A 22,297-nucleotide genomic window follows, 5' to 3' on the forward strand; every position below is an offset into this window, starting at 1 on the left:
GGTTGTGGTTGTATTATTAGCGTTGTATAAACAACTGAACGTGCTTCGTAAATTTTCCGAGTCCACCCCGTCACCCACCCACCCACCTCTTGTTTTTGTTTTATATTCCGGGGAGTGACGTTTTTGGTCGAGGTGAAAACACGTTGGAAATAACCGTGAGTAGTGTTTAATCAAAATAACGATGTTGTGCGGCTCCGTGGTGGTGGGGAGGGGAACACACATTACATCGCGAAATGAATCCTAATTTTGTGTGTGCTATTTGCTATACAGTACGTTCCTAAGTGGTTTTCCTATGTTTATCCTGGACTTTTTGATATCAGTGTGGACTGTCGACAGAGGTTTAGGACCGCCAGTGGATTTCTTTTGCACTCCCCGTATACTAGCTTGAGCAGGGACATATTTTCGATCTTACTGACTCTTCGAGTTGTGTATGCGTGTACGGTGACTTGCTCCAAGAGTCTGTTAAGGCTATACGGGGGTCTTTGTGGCTTAAGAGGTCTTGAGCACGCGGTGCGTGTTTGTGGCTGTGATATTTAACTGTCGTGCGGCAAGACCGTCTGTTATGTAACTTGCGGGCATAATAATGGTAATGGATGGGGCCATAGGGGTCGTTGGGGCTAGCTGGGGACCCGGGAAGGGAGGGAGAGAGAGCGGCAGCAGGGGTGGTGGGGAGGGGTGCCCCTGTTTGGATGAAAGTGGCAGACGGCACGTCTGAGTGCCTTCCTCGCTTCCTTCCCGACGAATCCCTGCCTCCCTCTCTCCGTGCCTCTGTGTCTGTTCTCCCTCACTAACTCTTTCCTCCCTCCCTTGCTCCTCTCTCCTTGCCTTGCTGACACTCCATCCCTCTTTGCCTCGTTCTCTACCACCCCCCTGCCTTCTGACTTCTGATCTAGCTCGATATGTCCTTTCTCCCCCTCCCTATCGCTATCGTTAGTTTCCTCCTTGCATACCTAAGTCTCTCAATCCTTCCCTTTCCTCCCTGTATTCCTCCCTACCTTCCTCTCATCATCCCTCCCTGCCTGCCTACCCCTACCTGCGTCTCTCCTTCTATGGTTACTTCCTTGCCTTCCTGATTTTCTCCATCCTGCCTCCTTAACCTCCCCTTTACCCGTCATAAATCATTCCACCCTTCCTTTTCCGAGCACTTCTCTATTTCCCTATCTTTCATCCTCCTCGCTCCTTTGTCTCCTCTCCTCTGCTACCTTCCCTTCACCCCTACCGCTTACCATCTCTCCCTGTCCGACTCCATCCCTCCCCTGCGCGTCTCCTTCACTTTCAGTTCCCAAACTGCCCACGTGTAGAGCGCCGAGTCATAGGGTTGGGATGGGGATTTGGGAGTGCGAATGGTCGAGGTATGAAGTATAAATGAAAGAGGCGAGAGCTGTGGTGGGGGTGAGATGGGAGATATAGAAGGGAGGGAAGAACAATAAGACATGATGGAAATAGGGGAGGTAGAGAGGGGGGGGGATGCAGCAGATTAGAGAGAAGAGTATTGGTTGGGGAGATGAGAGGAGAGTTGGGAGAGATGAGAGGAGAGTGGGGAGAGATGAGAGATAGCGTAAATGAGAGTGTAAGAGACGGTATAGAGGGGAATGGGAGAGATAAGAGAATGCAGAGAGAGGGGAGCAGAGAAACGGAAGGTGGAGTGAGGAAATTATTCTAGATTGAAGAAAAATACTACACATGGGAGAGACGAGAGAGCAGAGTGAGTAGAGATATACAAGAGGAGTTAGTGTGCAGGCGGCGCAACTGCACTGGGGCCCACGGGCTGGTGGGGGGCTCCAGACACTGAGCTCCAAAGAGGAAGGGGGCATTGAAGGGGAGGGTGTGGTCAATTTAACGACTCGTACCAGGCAGGGCCCATACCAACCACGCTAACCCCACTGGGAGACAGGGCAGAGGGAGAGGAGACTGGGAGACGAGAGAGAGAGAAGGAGCGTTGGGGTGGGTGGGTGGCTCTACAGATAAGACAGTGAGTGACCAACTGCGCTTATTCACTCGACAAACATCCACGCCATGACCGGACGCAATAGGAACGCGTTGTGTCATTCCCCAGCAGCTGTGTGGCTCAGCAGATGAGTGATTAAGTCAAAAGACAAGCGGCCATCAATGCCAATCCTGCTTATTGCCACCATCAACCTCGCCATCGCCTCCTTCCTATTGCTAGATCTCTTTGCTGTTGCAAAGTCGACACCTGGCTCTTGTAGTCTCGGTAGCACCAACAGCCATTTGGATTTTAGGTATTTTCCCTTGTTACACAATTGATTAATCTTTCAAGCCGGGCTGTCTAACACAGTCTCATCCAGCCTGTGTTCAGCCGCCCCATGGCAGGTTACAGGCACTTCTCTTTCCGTCTCTTTCCTCGCATCGCTCGCCGTTGGGATTCCTTCCCATCGTCTCTTTAACCCCAAGCTATTATTATCATCATACAACCTTGCCCAATCTCCTTATCTGTTACGCCTTCGGTAGTGATGTGTTTTTCGGGCTGCTTGACGTTTTTGCGGGGGGGGGGGATTTGGCTCAGTACTCGGCAAACCGAAATTTATTAAAACAGAATCGAAAATCAATTTAAAACGCACAACTGTCCACATAGGCGGGACAAGGCTGACGACACTGGCTGCCTGAATTCTGAAAACTTTTGGGAGGTCTTTGAAAATGCACCTCCTCCTCTCTCGCCTTTGAACTGACTCGAACCCGTACGTCATGGGTTTGGCGTCAGACCCTAAAAAGTCCTCTGTATAAGCACCCAGGGCTGTCTCATTATCAGACGCCTCTTCCCTACCCCACCGGCCAGCCAAGGCAGCCAGCCCCATTTCATCTCCACCCATTCCAGGCGAGAGCCTTAATACATCTGCAGGGGGAACACTGGAAGGTAAGGGATGGGATGTGGGGTTTCTGTTTTGCGTGTGGAGAATGTGTGTGTATGTGTTTCTGTGAGTGCAAGTGTAAGAGTGTTGGGTGTGTGCGTTGGTGCTGGCCACCCATCCACCCCCTCGTGTACCGTGCCGGCCTTCATAGGTGCTCGCTAACAGCACTAGCCCGGTTTAAGGCTAGTCGGGGGTGGGGTCTTTGGATGTGTGATTGTGAGTTTGTGGTGAGCGGTAGTGTAGCGGTTATCGTGCTGCGCTACGAACCCGGCGACCGGGGTTCGATTCCCACTCACGGCCAACACCAGTGACGATTTTCTGGGCTTCCGCTAGGTAGACTTCGCCTTAAATGAGTACCTGGTGCAATGTGTAAACATCGCCACGAGGGGGACAAAGGCGGCCGGGTGTGGTGCTGGCCATCCACCCCCTCGTGTGCCGTGCCGGCCTTCATAGGTGCGACTCGCTAACAGCACTTGCCCGCACAGTCTGTTAAGGCTATACGGGGGGGTCTTTATCTGCGTGTCTCTTAGTATGTGTGCGTCTGAGTTTGTGTGAAAGTGTGTGGTGCGTGCGAGTGAGTATGTTGATGTGAGTGAGTGTACCAGTGTGCGGACGTGTATTTGTGTGTGTACTATGTGTATGTACGTGAATGTCTGAATATTTGTGTCACGGCGCATGTGTGAGTATGTCAAGTGTGCGTGCGCGCGCGCGTGGATGGATGTGCTTGTGTGTGGGTGAGTGTTCGTGTAGACATCTGTGTGTGTGTTAATCTGTCTGCGTCTAATGGGGAGCTGTGGAGTAAGTGAATAGCGCACCGGTTACCTGAGTTTGATTCCTAGCCACAGCTAACATCGGTGGCGAGTGATATCGGAACGGGTGCTGATACACGCCTAGGTCGACTCGGCATTAAAACAAACAGTGCCTGCTGGGGTATATAAACATCAACACTCGGGAGACAAAGGCGGCGTGGCGTTTGTGCCCGGACCTTCGTGTGCCGTGTCGGCCTTTCATAGGTGCTCGCTAACAGCGCCTGCTCCAACAGGCTGTGAAGAGTCTACACGGGGAATCTCTGAGCCACGTGTAAGAGAGTGAGTGTGTTTATTTGTCTGTGACTGCGCAAACGTTAAAACGTTTGTGACACCAATGATCGTGTGTGTACGCATGTGGATATGGCTTGATAACTTACGTGACTGCGAGGGCGTCTTTTATTGTGCGTGTGTTTGAAATGGGGAGCGGTGGCGCAGCGGTTAGCGCGCTGCGCTCCGAACGTGTTTCAGTTAAACGAAACCGGCGATCCGAGTTCGAATCCCTCGCACGGCCAACATCAGTGACGATTATCTGCACCGGTGCGGGGTTTTCACGAGGTCGACTCAGCCTCAAATGAGTGTCAGGTGCGACGTGCAGTAAACATCGCTACTCGGGAGACAAAGGCGGCCGGGCGTGGTGTTGGCCACCCACCCCCTCGTGTACCATTTCCAGCCTTCATAGGTGTTGCTCGCTGACAGCACTTGCCCAACAGTCTGCTAAGGCTATACGGTGTGGCGGGGGACTTTGTCTTTGTGTCTGCGCGTACGTGAGTGTGTTTTTTCAATCATAGCGTTTCGTTTCAGAAGGCATACTGCCAGCTGTAAAAATTCTACGATGCCAATGAAGTTGCCTTTAGGGAAAGTAAACGCGTGCAGTTAAACGCTAAAATATTAATGTGGGGGGGGGGGGGGGTAGGGGGCTTTGCTTTCGCCTAATATAGCCTCTTCTGTAACAATTTAAATCGTCAAAAGAAAGAATTAAAGGTTGACCGGGTGCCTTAAGAGGTCAAGAGTGCTGACTCGGCACTGTTGAGATCCTGGGTTTTAATACAGGTTCGAGCCATTTCCCCGTGGTTTCAAGTGCAGTGAGTTGATGGTCTCAGCCGGGTTACCAATGACTGCACACACACACACAAAACACCCCCGTTGCATTACATTTGTATCTGCGCGTAATTCGGTTAAATTCCATCTCTGAGAAATGAGAAATATCGGGTTTACTGTCATGCGCCAAATGTTACTCGGGTGGGTGGGAAAGTGCTGCCACCCTACCGTGTGAACCTGGGTTCCCTTAACGAGGATCTCAGGGGTAGTTCTGCGTTATCCACTTCCGTGGGTTGTTTTCACGACGGTTTGCACGTCTCTGTGAGAGTTGCAGTTCTTCGTCTCACAAAGAAGTGCAAGAGCACAATCGTCATACCATTTCGGGGGGGGGAGAGCAGGGGGGGGACCAACACGTTAAATTGAAAAATGGTTACAATTTCAGACAGCTTAAATTCCAGACGGTTTTCATTTGTAGACAGCTTAAATCCTAGACAGTTTGTTCAAATTGAGTTGGGGTGGATGGAGGGGAAGGGGGTTTGGTTGGGCCAAGATATTGTCGCATTTTGAGTTGGTGGTCTAAACGAGACGACTTGTATACTCTTTGGTTCTTTCGGTAAAGTCACGTAGGTAAAAACAAAAATTAGAACAAAATTTAAACTAATATATCACGACGATTCGATCGCAACACAAGCACTCACTTTAGCGCCTGGCTGAGTCTCCCAGTGATGTCGTTAGTTCGTGTTCATCGCTTGGGGCAGGCGTCCATCCAACAGCGGATTCACATACTCTCAGACAAAGCAGACGAATGACTTTCTCTGCATTTTTTTTCCAGCGTTGATTGCACAATCATTTATTTATACTCAAGGAATCGGATGAGCTATAAAGCTTTGTTTTTTCCACAGATGTCCAGTCGGGGCGCGTAAGAACGTCACAACAACAAACAACACAAAAACACGATCGGAGTGCAGAGTATAAGAGAGGTAAACAAATCGCCTAAACACAAACAAATAAAACTAAAACATCCCCATCCTACCGCACAAAGCCCACTGAAGTATTAACTTGTTTTTTTTCTTTTCAAAAGCGACCTGGCCACAAATGATAGCCCGACAAAGTGGCTTACAATTTGGACGTGTATATATGTGTATATATATGTGTATATATATGAAAAATTATCGAAATAGTCTAAATGTTGAGGGGAAAAATCTGAGGACCCAGAGAAGGTAAAAAAAAATCCACGAAACAAGAAGAGAACGCGTCAACTCCAAATATACAGCAGCAGCAGCAGGCGTCAGAGTCGGCGTCGAACCACCGACCTCCTGCATACCAGGCGAGGTAGTTAACATCTCACCAGGAAAAGCCCCGACTGAGTCTCGTGAGGGTCCAGGTTGGGGACCAGGGGGGGGGGGGGGGACGATTGCTCTCTATAATCCCAATTGAGAAATACGCGGACAATACAGAAAGAGGAGGAAGTCTATTTGAGCGTGGCCGACAGCGATTATGACTTTCCCAACATTTACATCAAGTGTGAGAATTGGGTTTGAGAGTGGGACGGGAGTGTGGGCAAGGCAAGGGAGGGGCTGGAGTGAGTGAGTGAGGAGGAGGAAGGGATGGTCGCAAGTTGGTTTGTTTTGCCTCGCATGGGAAACGCCTGGCGGTGGAGGATGCTGAACCATCGTGTTGGCAAATGCTTACGCACAAAGACAAAGATGCCCCGAATAGCCTTAACAGTAATTTGGGGCAAGCGTTGTTAGCCAGCGCATATGAAGGCCGGCACGGTTCGCGAAGGGGCACGGCGTGGCCAGCACCACGCCCGGTCGCCTTTGTCTCCCCGGTGGCGATGTTTACGCACCGCGCTAGGTAGTCATTTGAGGCTGTGTCGGCGTTGGGGGAGACCCATGACCTGTTTCAGATAAACATCACTGGTGTTGGAGTTGGCCGTGAGCGGGAATCGAACTCGGGTGCCCGGGTTCATAGCGCAGCCCGCTAACCTCTGCACTATCGCCTCCCGTGATTACGCATGCATACAGACAGACAAGTATGTATGTATGACGTCTTTCGCACCGCACACAACCCAACACACTCTTACACTTGCACTCACAGACACACATACACATTATCACGCGTACGTACGAAGACACGTGCGTGCAACCCACCAACACGCGCGCATAGAGACGAACAGCCCAACGATTCACTTTTTTTGTGACACCGTCTCGTCTAATCCACCCCGCCACCTTGCAGCTCGCTGCAGCTTCCACTATTCTCTCCGTGGTTTTTATTTATCCGTGTCCTCCACGCCTACGATAACGATGATGATGCTCCTTTCGTTTAGCCCTGCGAGTCCCAATAGGAGAGGAGGCGCCTGAGAGAGAGGAGTGGAGGTCGCCATGTCTCCCCACGTGTCTCTGTGTACCCTGCTGCTCGTGTCGGTCACCTTGGGGGTCAACGAGGGGACTCAGGTGAGAAGCGCGCGGGGGAGGGTTGGCGCCCCGGTGGTTAGGAGATGTTAACTACCTCGCCTGGTGTGCAGGAGGTCGCGGGTTTGATCCCGACCCTGATGCCTGCTGCTGTATATTTGGAGTTTGCGTGTCTCTCTCTCTCTCATCATCATCACGGTGGCTAGGAGATGTTAACTACCTCGCCTGGTGTGCAGGAGGTCGCGGGTTTGATCTCGACCCTGCTGCTGCTGCTCTATATTTGGAGTTTGCGTGTCTCTCTGCGCGTCGTCGCGTGACGTGGATTCTAAACGCGGGTTTCCCCTCCGCATTTAGAATCGACGTCACGCGTTTACGAGTAATTTTCCCTCTACACATTTCTACGTGATGATGATAAGCCACTTCGTTGAGCTATCATTTGTGGCCAAGTCGCTTCTTTAAAAGAGCTACACAGCTCAGTGGGCCCTTACCCTGGTGAAATAAAATAAATAAAATTGTTTAGTTAATAGGATGATGGTGGGCGTAGGGATGAAGAATTGGGGTAATCCTCGTGATAGCCCCCCCCCCACCCTCCTCGTGATGATAACCTTGTTAATTATGGGGGGTGGAGTGGTGGCGCAGTGGTTAGCACACTGTGCTGAGAAACTCGGGGGTTATCCGATTCCCAGCAACGGCTAACATCGGTGGCACCTGAACCGGTCCCGAGTGATATCTGGCACGGTCCTGGGTGCCCTCCCCGAAATTCACCAACCCATGGGGAAGTACGGCCAATCAACCCTCCTTTACCGATGCGACATTATTTATCGCCGTCATCGTTATCATCATAACCAGAGATTTCAATAATCCCCCCCCCACCAGGTGAACGAGGTGAGAGGTGGTGGGTCACAAGAGATTGGACCCCTCGCAGCTCGCTGGGTGTGCGGACCCTACGCCCCGGGGTTCACCGAGGAGGGATCCCCGAACTGGGCTCCGTGCCCTTCGTCGCAAGGGGACGCGTTGGAGCTTCGCGTCTTCGGCGATGTCCTCCTCCTCCTGGCCGTCAAGGCCACGAGCTCGGAGACCCAGCTGCTGACCGCCTCCTACCACGTGGAGGCCACCGCGGAGGGGGCCCGGGGGGGGGTCCGGGGGGGGGCGCGCGGGGGGGCCCGGTCGGAGTGCGTCTACGCGCGCGGGGACGTGGCGTCGCACCCCCCCGGAGGGCGCTTCGCGCTCAGCGTCTGCGACGACGCCCAGCTGGTACGGTGAAGTCGATTCGCCACCCGTGGCTAGGAGACGTGAACTGCCTCGCCTGGTATAAAAAGGAGGACCTGGGTTCGATCCCGACCCTGACGCCTGCTGCTGTATATTTGGAGTTTGCGTGTCACTCTCTCTCATCATCATCACGGTGGCTATGAAATGTTAACTACCTCGCCTGGTATACAGGAGGTCGTGGGTTCGATCCCGACCCTGACGCCCGTTGTGTATGTGGAGTTCGCGTGCCTCTCACTCTCCCCGTTGGTCGCGTGAGGTTTTTCTCCGAGGGTCCTCCGTTTTCTCCGTCCGCATTTGGAATCAGAGTCGCGCGTTTAGAGTATTTGTCTGCGACACATTTGCACTTGCTAATAAGCCACTTTCGTTGAGCTATCATTTTTCGACAAGTCGCTTATGAAAAAGAGCTACACAGCTCAGTGGGTCTTACCTGGTAAGATAAACAAAATTGCTTCGTTTCTTGTTTAGTTTGAGTTTTAGGTTAATGTTTTTTTTAACCGGTTGAGAACTCAGAGGCCAGGATAGAGGAGTCTCATTTGCAACGATTGAGCTGGGTGAATGAGTCGGTGGGCGGCGAGTGAATGAGTGGGCGGGTGAGTGAATGAGCCGTGGAACAATTGTGTGAACGAGCGAGTGACCGCGTGAATCGGAACAAGGATTAGGTAAGAGAGTGAGTAATTGCTCTTATTTTCAAATGCACCCCATCCCCCACCACTGTAAATTCTCTCCAGGAGGGGGTCGTGTTTCTGGGTCGGTGTCGTCTCATCATTCGCCCATCGGAGTCTGGGGGACACTTGGCAACAAAGGAATGTAACCGTGAGTGATACAAAGACACGCATAGACACAGACAAAGATCCCCCGTATAGCCTTGGCAGGCTTTTGGGGCAAGTGCTATTAGCGGGGTCACACTCGAGGGCGGTGCTGTGGCCGGTACTACGCCTCAGCCACACGCATCGTGCTGAGTCTCCGCTCGCGATGGCCGTGCTGGGTGCAATCTGCCGTGTGACGTGCAGGATCCGTTTCACGTGGCCCATTTTGTTTTTTTGCTCAGAAGATCAAATATCTGAGGTTTTTAAGGTGGGTTTGGACATTAGGAATTGCGGGATGAGAGGAGTCGGAACGTATGTGAGTTTGTGCGTTCGTGTGTGTGTGTCTACAAGGTATGGCAGACAGCGTTTGGGTTGTCTTTTTGCTGATAGCGGCGTCTTTCCCAGAACCCGGCGTGTGAAGTCATGCGTGCCGCGGTTATCAGCCGCTCTTTAATTTCGAGGGCCGCCCGGTATTGTCAACAATATTTGTGCGTACCACCCTCCCCATCACCCGCTACCTGCACCAACATCAACGCCATTTGCCTGCAGCATAGTCGGGCCTCGCTTCCACGATTGCAACTCTGTCCTAGTTCAATCTACATAGAGTGACATCAGGAGAGTCCAACCTTTGCAAAATCATCTCACCCGTGTTGCCACCACCGCCTGTAACCATCGACTAGATTCCTTCGCCTTCCCTCCACTCCCTCCTCCACTGGCTTCCCACCATCGCCAGCAGGGCCATCTACAACATCTCCTGCCTCCACTCTCCCCTCCACTAGCTAACCACCATCACCAGCAGGGCCAGCTACAACGTCTCCTGCCTCCACTCCCTCCTCCATTGGCTTCCCACCATCACCAGCAGGGCCAACTACAACATCTCTGCCTCCACTCCCTCCTCAATTGGCTAACCACCATCACCAGCAGGGCCAGCTACAACATCTCCTGCCTCCACTCCCTCCTCCACTGGCTAACCACCATCACCAACAGGGCCAGCTACAAGGTCTCCTGCTTCCACTCCCTCCTCCACTGTCTAACCACCATCACCAGCAGGGCCGGCTACAAGATCTCCTGCCTCCACTCCCTCCTCCACTGGTCCCACCATCACCAGCAGGGCCATCTACAAGATTTCCTGTCTCCACTCCCTCCTCCACTGGCTTCCCCCCATCACCAGCAGGGCCAGCTACAACATCTCCTGCCTCCACTCCCTCCTCAACTGGCTAACCACAATCACCAGCAGGGCCAGCTACAACATCTCCTGCCTCCACTCCCTCCTCCACTGGCTAACCACAATCACCAGCAGGGTCAGCTACAACATCTCCTGCCTTCACTCTCTCCACCAACTGGCTTCCCGCAATCACCAGCAGGGCCAGCTACAAGATCTCCTGCCTCCACTCCCTCCTCCACTGGCTTCCCACCATCACCAGCAGGGCCGGCTACAAGATCTCCTGCCTCCACTCCCTCCTCCACTGGCTAACCACCATCACCAGCAGGGCCATCTACAAGATCTCCTGCCTCCACTCCCTCCTCCACTGGCTAACCACCATCACCAGCAGGGCCAGCTACAACATCTCCTGCCTCCACTCTCTCCTCCACTGGCTAACCACCATCACCAGCAGGGCCAGCTACAAGATCTCCTGTCTCCACTCCCTCCTCCACTGGCTAACCACCATCACCAGCAGGGCCAGCTACAACATCTCCTGCCTCCACTCTCTCCTCCACTGGCTAACCACCATCACCAGCAGGGCCATCTACAACATCTCCTGCCTCCACTCTCTCCTCCACTGGCTAACCACCATCACCAGCAGGGCCAGCTACAAGATCTCCTGTCTCCACTCCCTCCTCCACTGGCTTCCCACCATCACCAGCAGGGCCAGCTACAACATCTCCTGCCTCCACTCCCTCCTCCACTGGCTAACCACCATCACCAGCAGGGCCAGCTACAACATATCCTGCCTCCACTCCCTCCTCCACTGGCTAACCACCATCACCAGCAGGGCCAGCTACAAGATCTTCTGGCCTAAGAGTCTATGAAGGCTATATGGGAAGCCGGGGGGGGGGGGGGGGCGGGATCTTTGTCTTTGTGTCCATGTTTGGGCACACGTGCTATCGTGTCCGTGATCATCACAGACAGCTAGGTAGGTATGTGCGCGCGCGTGCGTGCGTGTGCGTGCGTCTATGTTGTTGATGAAAGCTCGAAGAGATGGATTAAACTCGGGAGCTTTGTGATTGTGGGCGATGTTTACACACGCACACTTACAGTGGTCAAAACATTTGCGCGACGAAAGTCGTCTCGCAATAAAAGAGCTGGCAATATAGCCGGCTTAACTAAACCATTAATATAACATAATACGTGTTTCTTTAAAATATATATCCATGCCTATGGCAGCAACAGTTTGTGAAGGGAGTTAATGCCAATGTCGAGGCCTGCTGCTCGCCATGATGAGAGGGCTTCAGGAGAGATGTGTAGTTTTTATATTCCGATATTGGATTTGTGTGTACGGTATATAGCATGTTGGCCCAGTGGTTACAAACCCCTGCGACCCGAGTTCGGTTCCCGCTCACGGCCGCCACCAGTGACGATCATCTGAACTGGTTCTGGGCCTCCCCTAGGTCGACTCAGCCTCAAATCAGTACCCGGTGCGGTGCGTAAACATCGCTGCTGGGAAGACAACGGCGACCGTGCGTGGTATTGGCCATCCAACCCTTCGTGTAGGCCTTCAAAGGTGCTCGCTAACAGTATAGGAAGCCACTGGAACTGTGCACTTCTAAATCGAGATTGAAAACTCATTTCTTTAGAACGGCTTTTTGTGTTTAGATAAACGTCACCAATATAGAGCGGGGATCGAACTCGGGGTGTCGGGTCCATAGAGCAGCGATCCGACTGCTCCACCACTGTCACGACCGCTCGCACTCCTCCCCCTACCCCGTCCGCTGCCTGTGACCTCCAGAGCCAGATGAATCCAAACCGGCGCACCGGGTCATCTCCAAACGTTCGTCCCCCGATTCCTCCGGCGACTCCGGCGACCCCGGCTCCCTGCCCGTCCACGCTGCGGCTCAAGGTCGCGCCCCGGCCATCGACCCTGGTGCCACCGCGCGACCCGCCGACGGCGCTGATAGAACCCCGGACAGCGACGCTCCCACCGCTAGCGCCGGGCCCAGTCCGGAAGCACTGCAGCCTGGCCCTGGCAGGATCACCGACCCTAGCTCGACCTCTACTCCTGCCGCTAGCACGAAACCTGACCCGAGCACGAGCGCTCGCACGAGCACTAGCGCTAGCCCGGGTCCTCGCAGCGCCGATGCTGCCCCTAACACTGACTCTAATCTGTACACTACCCATAACCATAATGTTAGCCCTGACCTTGCCAATAGCACTGAACTTGCCACTAGATTTAACCCTAGTACTGGCCTTAGCACTAACCATAACCAGAGTACTACCCCTCCTGCTAGCCCTCACCCTACCACTGACTCTCACCCTAGCACTAGCCATAGCCCTAAAAATAGGCCTCGCATGAACTCCCATTCTACCCCTGGCCACAACTCTACTGCCAGCCATAACCAGAGCACAAGCACAAGCCCTGATGACGACACTGGCCTGAACATCAATGGCATTAACCCTACCACCATCCTTCACCGTATCCCTAACACTACCCCTACCACTGCTGTTAACATTACCCATAACCCCACCACTAAGCCTACCCCGAACACTACTCTTAATACTACCCCTATCACCAACCATCTCAATATCACAACCCCTTCCTCTAGCCCTGCCCATAACACTGCGCCTAACGCTACCAATATTCACACTGCTGACACGACCCCTAGTTTTGCTCATAATACCGCACCTAACACTACCCCGACCCCTAGCACCACCCCTAACACTACCCCTAACACTACGCCTAGCACTACCCCTAGCACTACCCCTAACAGTACCCCTAGCACTACCCCTAGCACTACCCCTAGCACTACCCCTAGCACTACCCCTAACAGTACCCCTAGCACTACCCCTAGCACTACCCCTAGCACTACCCCATCACCCACCGTCACCCCGAGCGCCCTGGCAGCCTCCGCACCAAACACCACGGCAGGCCGCCCGCCCCTCCCCGTGACCCCGCCGGCCAACGCGACCTCCGCGCACAGCCCCTCGACGTCGCGGACCCCCGCGTCCACGCCCTCGGGGTCCCGGAGCCCCGGGCGGACCCCGCCGGAGCCCAGGGGCCTCCACGTGGAGCTGGTGGTGGTGGCCGGGGCGGACGTGGGGCGGCACCACGGGGAGGACACGCAGCGCTACCTGCTCACCAACATCAACATCGTATGCGGGGGTCGCACGCGCACGCACGTGCACGTGCTCCTCTGGCAGGCGCACAAACAAAACAAAGGTCCCCAATGTGGCCTTCAACAGACTGTTGGGGCAAGAGCTGTTAGCTAGCACCAATAAATGCTGGCACGGCACACGAACTGTGGGTGGCCGACACCACGCCTGGCCGTCGATGTCTCTCTCGTGGCAATGTTTACACATTGCACCAGGTACTCATTTGAGTCGATCACGCAGGCACATGCACACACACATAGGTAGAGATACGCATGGCTACGCAGACGCATGTATGTACATACACAACCAGGCACTTGAGTGTGCTTGTGTGTTTGCAAGTTGGCACAGTAGGGGGCCACAGGTGGTGCACCGACCAGTCATCTCAGTCAGTCGACCCGTGGCACCTGGGTCTGCCCCGTGACCTGCCGGCGGGCGTTCGGCACTTCACGTGGCCTCAACGTGCACATAGTCTGGCACAAGCGCCGTGGTGACATCACCGCCACTTAGTGGCGAATGGCGGTTGTTGTTGTTGTGTTTGCAGGCTGCAGAACTTCTTCGTCTTCCCAGCCTGGGCAGACAGATCCACCTACATGTGGTCCGGCTACTGCTGCTCGGAGACCCGACTCCGGTACCTACTCACACTTACACACACCTACTCACACATACACCTACTTACACTTACATACACCTACTCAAACTTACATACACCTACTCACGCTTACATACACCTACTCACACTTACACACACCTACTCACACTTACATACACCTACTCACACATACACCTACTCACACTTGCATGCACCTACTCACACTCACACATACACCTACTCACACTTACACACACCTACTCACACTTACACACACCTATTCACACTTACACACACCTACTCACACTTACATACACCTACTCACACTTACACACACCTACTCACGCTTACATACACCTACTCACACTTACATACACCTACTCACACATACATACACGTGCTCGCACATACATACACCTACTCACACTTACACACACCTACTCACACTTACATACACCTACTCACGCTTACACACACCTACTCACACATACACCTGCAACAACAACGACAACCGCCATTCGCCACTAAGTGGTGGTGACGTCACCACGACGTTTGTGCCAGGCTATGTGCACCTTGAGGCCACGTGAAGTGTCGAACGCCTGCTGGCAGGAGGTCAAGGGGCAGATCCAGCAGGTGCCACGGGTCGACTGACTGAGATGACCAAGATGACTGGCTGATGCACCACCTGTGCCCCTTATTGTGCCAACTTGCTGTGCTTTAGCCACCCGGTGCTCCGCTCGTTGTTGTGAGCGTCGCTCCTCCGCCCTCTTTTGTTGTTGGATGGCGACTGCCTCCAACTGCCCAGTAGCGTCCTTCACGAGCCTCCTCCACAGAGGCCGATCTTGACACCGCTGGTACCAGTCATCGGCAAGTCCACTCAGCTCCACGTCCACCTGTACCACATCACTCCATCTCTTCTCTAGCCTGTGCCACACCCATTTAGCCCCCTCGATCCGGCCAAACAAAAGCTGTTTAGGCATGCGGTGATTGGGCATGCGGGCTACATGACCCAGCCAACACAGCCTTGCCTGCCGGAGGTGCTCACCGATGGGATTTTGTCCAGATCTTTCGAGGATTTGTGAGCTCCTCCCACAATCCAGCCTGGTTAAACCCAGGATTTATCGTAGGCAGGCCAGCCTAAATGTTTCTAACCGGTGAAGATGTTCCATTAGGGGGGGTCCACGTTTCGCAAGCGTAGAGAAGGGAGGGAATGACTGTGGCCGAGAAGACCCGAAGCTTCGTGTGGAGTGACAGACCAGGTAGCTTCCGCACAGCGTTACGTAACCGATGAAAAGATATTGCCGCTCGACTGATTCGGAGTGAGACCTCTGCTGTTAAACCGGAGCCGGTCACACACACACCTGACGTCTACACACCTGCGTGTATATTCATGCGCAGACCCCAATGCGTACACGCACCTGTGTGAACACCTGCGTGCACGCGCTCACCTCCATGTTCTCACCTGCACGCTCACCTGTACTCTCACCTGTACTCTCACCTGTATGCTCACCTGCACACTCACCTGTACCCTCACCTGCACGCTCACCTGTACTCTCACCTGTACTCTGACGTACACGCTCACCTGTACACTCATCTGTACCCTCACCTGTACTCTCACCTGTACTCTCACCTGTACGCTCACCTGCACGCTCACCTGTGCTCTCACCTGTACTCTCACCTGTACACTCACCTGCACTCTCACGTACACGCTCACCTGTACACTCATCTGTACCCTCACCTGTACTCTCACCTGTATTCTCACCTGCACGCTCACCTGTACTCTCACCTGCACTCTCACCTGTACTCTCACCTGTACTCTCACCTGCACTCTCACATGCACGCTCACCTGTACTCTCACCTGTACTCTCACCTGTACACTCACCTGTACTCTCACCTGCACTCTCACCTGCACGCTCACCTGTACTCTCACCTGTACACTCACCTGTACTCTCATCTGTACTCCCACCTGCACTCTCACCTGTACACTCACCTGCACACTCACCTGTACTCTCACCTGTACTCTCACCTGCACTCTCACATGCACGCTCACCTGTACTCTCACCTGTACTCTCACCTGTACTCTCACCTGTACTCTAACCTGTACCCTCACCTGTACTCCCACCTGCACTCTCACCTGTACACTCACCTGCACACTCACCTGTACTCTCACTTGTACTCTCACCTGCACTCTCACATGCACGCTCACCTGTACTCTAACCTGTACCCTCACCTGTACTCTCATCTGTACCCTCACCTGTACACTCACCTGTATGCTCACCTGCATGCTCACCTTTACTCTCACCTGTACTCTGACGTACACGCTCACCTGTACACTCATCTGTACTCTCACCTGTACTCTCACCTGTACTCTCACCTGTAATCTCACCTGCACGCTCCCCTGTGCTCTCACCTGTACTCTCACCTGTACTCTCACCTGTACACTCACTTGTACACTCATCTGCACACTCACCTGTACACTCACCTGCACACTCACCTGTACACTCATCTGCACACTCAGCTGTACTCTCACCTGTACACTCACCTGTACTCTCACCTGTACACTCATCTGCACACTCACCTGTACTCTCACTTGTACACTCACCTGTACACTCACCTGTACACTCATCTGCACACTCACCTGTACACTCACCTGCACACTCACCTGTACTCTCACTTTTACACTCACCTGTACTCTCACCTGTACACTCATCTGTACACTCATCTGCACACTCACCTGTACTCTCACCTGTACACTCATCTGCACACTCACCTGTACTCTCACTTGTACACTCACCTGTACACTCACCTGTACACTCATCTGCACACTCACCTGTACACTCACCTGCACACTCACCTGTACTCTCACTTTTACACTCACCTGTACTCTCACCTGTACACTCATCTGTACACTCATCTGCACACTCACCTGTACTCTCACCTGTACACTCATCTGCACACTCACCTGTACACTCATCTGCACACTCACCTGTACTCTCACCTGTACCCTCACCTGTACACTCACCTGTACACTCACCTGTACACTCACCTGTACACCTGTACTCTCACCTGCCCGCACCTCTCGGCAGGTGGAGCTGGCCGTGACGGAGAACGTCACCTCGTCGCTCACCTCCTTCTGCCGCTGGCACCGCTCGCACAACCCGGCGGACGACTCTCACCCTGACCACGCCGACCTCGCCCTCTACGTCACCAGGTCAATGGGTTTGTTGGGTCACCAGGTTAGTTGGGTCACCAGGTCAGTGGCGGGGGGGGGTCACCGGGTCAGTGTGGGGGGTCACCAGGTCAGTGTGGGGGGTCACCGGGTCCGTTCTGGGGGTCACTGGGTCAGTGTGGAGGGTCACCGGGTCAGTGTGGGGGGTCACCGGGTCAGTGTGGAGGGTCACCGGGTCAGTGGGGGGGGGGGTCACCGGGTCAGTGTGGAGGGTCACCGGGTCAGTGGGGGGGGTCACCGGGTCAGTGTGGGGGGTCACCGGGTCAGTGTGGGGGGGTCACCGTGTCAGGGTGGATGGTCACCGGGTCAGTGGAGGGGGTCATTGCGTCGGTGCGGGGGGTCACCGGGTCAGTGGGGGGTCATTTGGGGGGAGGGTCACCAGGTCAGTAGAAGGGGGGTCACCGGGTCAGTAGAAGGGGGGTCACCGGGTCAATGTGGGGAGGTCAACGAGTCAGTGGAGGGGGGGGTCACCAGGTCAGTGAGTGGGGGGGTCACTCGCTCACCAAGTCACTTGGCATGCGCAGGCAGCAGCAACGAGCCGCGCGTCGGTACGTCGCTTGTGGTCGCCGTGGTTGCCGTGGTTGCGGTGGTTGCGGTGGTTGCGGTGGTTGCGGTGGTTGCGAATGCCACAGCCGGTTGTCACGCCGTCGGGACCGCTGTGCTGATACGGTTCCTACGGTTGTTGCGGTTGCCGTCACGGCGGTTGTTGTCGCCGTCACGGCGGTTGTGGTTGTTAATCACAGTTGTTGCGGTTGCCGTCACGGCGGCTGTTGTCGCCGGAGTGCAGGCAGGACCTGGTGGGCACTGGCGGTCTTCGCGCCGTGCGCGGTGCCGCTCAGCTGGGTGGCGCCTGCTCCCCGGCCTGGAGCTGCCTCCTCGCCGAGGACACGGGTTTCGACCTCGGGGTCACCGTCGCCCACGAGATCGGCCACAGGTCATTAGCAGGGTCGTTAGATCGGGGCCGCCCGTCGGTTGGGGGCGAGGCGGTGAACCCCGGCTGGACAGGCGAGACCGGCAGGTGGTCCGGCCAACGGAGAGGTCGGGGTCGGAGGTCAGAGCAGTCGTTCCGGTCCCACAGATGTTTGGTGACGGTCACGTGCAGCTTTGCTCAGCTGGGAGAAGTCGCAGAGTGTAAGGGAGCAGTGCCAACAATCGGTCAAACTCGGTTTAAGAATGACTCCATCTAAACTACTCTTTTTATTTTACCAGGTAAAGCCCACTGAGCTATTCCGCGCTTTGTGCAGAAGCGACCTGGCCACAAATGACAGCTCAACGGAGTGGCTAAGCCGAATACTCTAAGCTCACATTGATCCTAAATGTGGAGGGAAAAACCGGAGGACCCGGAGAGAAATGCACACGTTCATGGGAAGAGAGAGAGACACGCAAACTCCAAATCCACAGCAGGCGTCAGGGTCGGGATCGAACCCACGATCTCCTGTATACCAGGCGAGGGAGTTAACATCTCCTAGCCACCGTGATGATGATGAGAGACACATAAACTCCAAATACACAGCAGGCGTCAGGGTCGGGATCGAACCCACGACCTCCTGTATACCAGGTGAGGTAGTTAACATCTCCTAGCCACCGTGATGATGATGAGAGAGAGAGAGACACACAAACTCCAAATATACAGCAGGCGTCAGGGTCGGGATCGAACCCACGACCTCCTGTATACCAGGCGAGGGAGTTAACATCTCCTAGCCACCGTGATGATGATGAGAGACACATAAACTCCAAATACACAGCAGGCGTCAGGGTCGGGATCGAACCCACGACCTCCTGTATACCAGGTGAGGTAGTTAACATCTCCTAGCCACCGTGATGATGATGAGAGAGAGAGAGACACACAAACTCCAAATATACAGCAGGCGTCAGGGTCGGGATCGAACCCACGATCTCCTGTATACCAGGCGAGGGAGTTAACATCTCTCCACCTTACAAGCTGGGCCCGTGGTTGATGATGGCGCTGCCAGGTTTCGCGTGTGCCCTGCTCATCATCTCGTCGCTGACCCCTCCCCCGCCCCCCATCCCCCGCGTGCACTCCCCCCCCCACCCCATCCGCCCCCCACGACGACAGCCTCGGCATCACTCACGACGGGGAGGAGAACGACTGTGGCGGTGGCGGTGGCTACATCATGGCGGTGGAGGGGGCGCACGCGAGCCTCTCCTCTACCTGGTCTCGCTGCAGCCGCAGGCAGCTGATGCGATTCTTGAGGTGTCCGCGCGCGCGTGCGCGTGACGTGTGTGGGGAGCGGTGGTCTAGCGGTTAGCGCTACGCTGCGCTACGAAACCTGGCGACCCGGGTTCGATTCCCGTTCACGGCCAACACGCGATTATCTGAAACGGTCCTGGGCCTCCGCTAGGTCGACTCGGCCTCATTTGAGTACCTGATGCGGCGTGCAAACGACGGCGCTGGAGAGACAAAGGCGGCCGGGCGTGGTTGCTGGCCACCCGCCCCCTCGCGTGCTGTGCCGGCCTTCACAGGCGCTCGCTAACAGCACTTGCCCCGACACTCTGTGAAAGTTTAGACGGCGGCGGCGGCGGTGGTGGTGGTGGTGGGGGCTGGAGGGATCTTTGTCTTTGTGTAGCTCGGGAGAGGCCTGGTGCCTGGCGGACGCCCCCCCGGCCCCGGCGCCCGCCCACCCCCCCGTGCTGCCCCCCGTGCTGCCGGGCCTGCGCTACGGCGCCGACGAGCAGTGCCGCGTCATGTTCGGCCACGGCGCCACCGCCTGCTCCTTCAGCAAGGACGACAAGGTGAGCGGCGAGGCCCGTTCGCCCAACTTGCTCGCCCGATCGCTCACTCGCTCGCCCAACTTGCTCGCCACCGTGTCGCTGGCCCGCTGAATCACCCGCCGGCTTTGATCGTCCATTTGGCTCGCCGGCCGACTCGCCTCGCTCACTCGGTTGCCACCTCACTCACACCGCCCGTTGACGACTCACGCCGCCCACTGACTCCAACCAACTCAAATCCACCCGTTGATTTGCTCACCCACCAACTCACTCACTCTTTCACCCTACCGACTCACTCGCCTTCCAACTCGCTCACCCCTCCCTCGCACTAACCCACTCACCCACCCACCCACCAACTCACCCACCCACCCACCAACTCACCCACCCACCCACCAACTCACCAACCCACCCACCCACCCACCAACTCACCCACCCACCAACTCACCAACCCACCCACCCACCAACTCACCAACCCACTTACCCACTCATCCACTCATCCACTCACTTTCTCACGCACTCAAACACTCACCCACCCACACACTCACAAACCCACTCCCTCACTCACTTTCTCACCCACTAACCCACTCACTTACCCACCCACCAACTCACCAACCCACTCACTTTCTCACGCACTCACCCTCTCACTCACTCACTCACCCACCCACCAACTCACCAACCCACTTACCCACCCACTGCTCACTTTCTAATGTACTCACCCACCCACTCACCCACCCACCCACCAACTCACCAATCCACTCACTTTCTCACGCACCCACCCACTCACTCATCCACCCACCAGCTCGCCCACCCACTCACTCCGCCAAGCCGACTCACTCCACCCACCAACTCCCTCGCCCACCCACCCACTCACACACACGTGGGTGCCGTGCGCGCTCCTTCTCCCTGCGCCCCTGCTGCGTGTGTGCCCCCGCCCCCGGCGGTCCGTACGGGCGCGCCAGGACGTGTGCAGCGTGCTCTCGTGCCACACGCACCGCGACGACTTCTCAAGCTGCACGCGGCTGCACATCTCCCTGCTGGACGGCACGCCCTGCGCCGACCACCGGGTGAGGAGGAGGAGGAGGAGGCGGCGCCGTGGTGGCGAGGAGATGTTGACTACCTCGCCTGGTATACAGGAGGTCGATCCCGACCCTGACGCCTGCTGTGAATTTGGAGTTTGCGTATCTCTCTCTCTCTCATCATCATCAAGGTGGCTAGAAGATGTTAACTACCTCGCCTGGTATACAGGAGGTCGTGGGTCAACAGGTTCGATCCCAACAGTCCGTTAAAAGGCTCACGGGGTGTCTTTGTCTTTTGAGTGTAGGTGTGTGTGTGTAGGTGTGTGCGTGTAGGAGTGTCTGCGTGTAGGTGTGTGTGTGTAGTTGTGTGTGTGTAGGTGTGTGCATCTAGGAGTGTCTGCGTGTAGGTGTGTGTGTAGTTGTGTGCGTGTAGGTGTGTGTGCAGATGTGTGTGTGTAGGAGTGTCTGCGTGTAGGTGTGTGTGTGTAGGTGTGTGTAGGTGTGTGTGTAGGTGTGTGCGTGTAGAAGTGTCTGCGTGTAGGTGTGTGTGTGTAGTTGTGTGTGTGTAGGTGTGTGTGTAGGTGTGTGCGTGTAGGAGTGTCTGCGTGTAGGTGTGTGTGTGTAGTTGTGTGTGTGTAGGTGTGTGCGTGTAGGAGTGTCTGCGTGTAGGTGTGTGTGTGTAGGTGTGTGGGTAGGTGTGTGCGTGTCGGAGTGTCTGCGTGTAGGTGTGTGTGTGTAGTTGTGTGTGTGTAGATGTGTGCGTGTAGGAGTGTCTGTGTGTAGGTGTGTGTGTGTAGCTGTGTGTGTCTTTTGTATGTAGGTGTGTGTGTAGGTGTGTGCGTGTAGTTGTGTGCGTGTAGGTGTGTGTGTGTAGTTGTGTGTGCGTAGTTGTGTGTGTGTAGGTGTGTGCGTGTAGGAGTGTCTGCGTGTAGTTGTGTGTGTGTAGATGTGTGCGTGTATGAGTGCTACGGACCCGGCGACCCGAGTTCGATTCCCGCTCACGGCCAACACCGGTGACGATTATCTGAACCGGTCCCGGGGCCTCCCCTCGGCCGCCTCATCCTCAAATGAGTACCCGGTGCGCTGCGTAAACATCGCCACCGGGGAGACAAAGGCGGCCGGGCGCGGTGCCGCCCACCCACCCACCGCCCTCGCGTGCCGTGCCGGCCTTCGCAGGCGCTGGCTAACAGCGCTCGCCCCAGCGGTCTGTTGAAGGCTACG

At 55.3% G+C, this 22,297-nt stretch overlaps 1 protein-coding gene and 1 long non-coding RNA gene across 2 annotated transcripts in view; both read left to right on the forward strand.

The window, feature by feature from the left end:
* Window positions 1–2,879: 2,879 nt before the first annotated feature.
* LOC142931193 (uncharacterized) lies at window positions 2,880–8,239 on the forward strand. Its single transcript, XR_012947181.1, has 3 exons — window positions 2,880–5,694; window positions 7,044–7,170; window positions 8,005–8,239. It is a non-coding gene; the product is annotated as an uncharacterized LOC142931193 (long non-coding RNA).
* Window positions 8,240–8,298: 59 nt separating this feature from the next.
* The window catches only part of ADAMTS13 (ADAM metallopeptidase with thrombospondin type 1 motif 13), a 34,030-nt gene continuing 20,031 nt past the window's right edge, over window positions 8,299–22,297 (forward strand). The window contains exons 1-9 of the mRNA XM_076074713.1: window positions 8,299–8,382; window positions 9,126–9,210; window positions 12,152–13,512; window positions 14,054–14,140; window positions 17,188–17,312; window positions 18,118–18,264; window positions 19,408–19,545; window positions 19,919–20,084; window positions 21,020–21,124. Of these exons, the coding sequence (XP_075930828.1) occupies window positions 12,712–13,512; window positions 14,054–14,140; window positions 17,188–17,312; window positions 18,118–18,264; window positions 19,408–19,545; window positions 19,919–20,084; window positions 21,020–21,124 (1,569 nt within the window). The 5' untranslated portion in view covers window positions 8,299–8,382; window positions 9,126–9,210; window positions 12,152–12,711. The remainder of the gene's footprint in view (window positions 8,383–9,125; window positions 9,211–12,151; window positions 13,513–14,053; window positions 14,141–17,187; window positions 17,313–18,117; window positions 18,265–19,407; window positions 19,546–19,918; window positions 20,085–21,019; window positions 21,125–22,297) is intronic.

Source organism: Petromyzon marinus, chromosome 50, assembly GCF_048934315.1.
Source record: "Petromyzon marinus isolate PM22_M1 ecotype Great Lakes invasive population chromosome 50, UKy_Petmar_22M1.pri1.0, whole genome shotgun sequence".
Taxonomy (NCBI): Eukaryota; Metazoa; Chordata; class Hyperoartia; order Petromyzontiformes; family Petromyzontidae; genus Petromyzon; species Petromyzon marinus.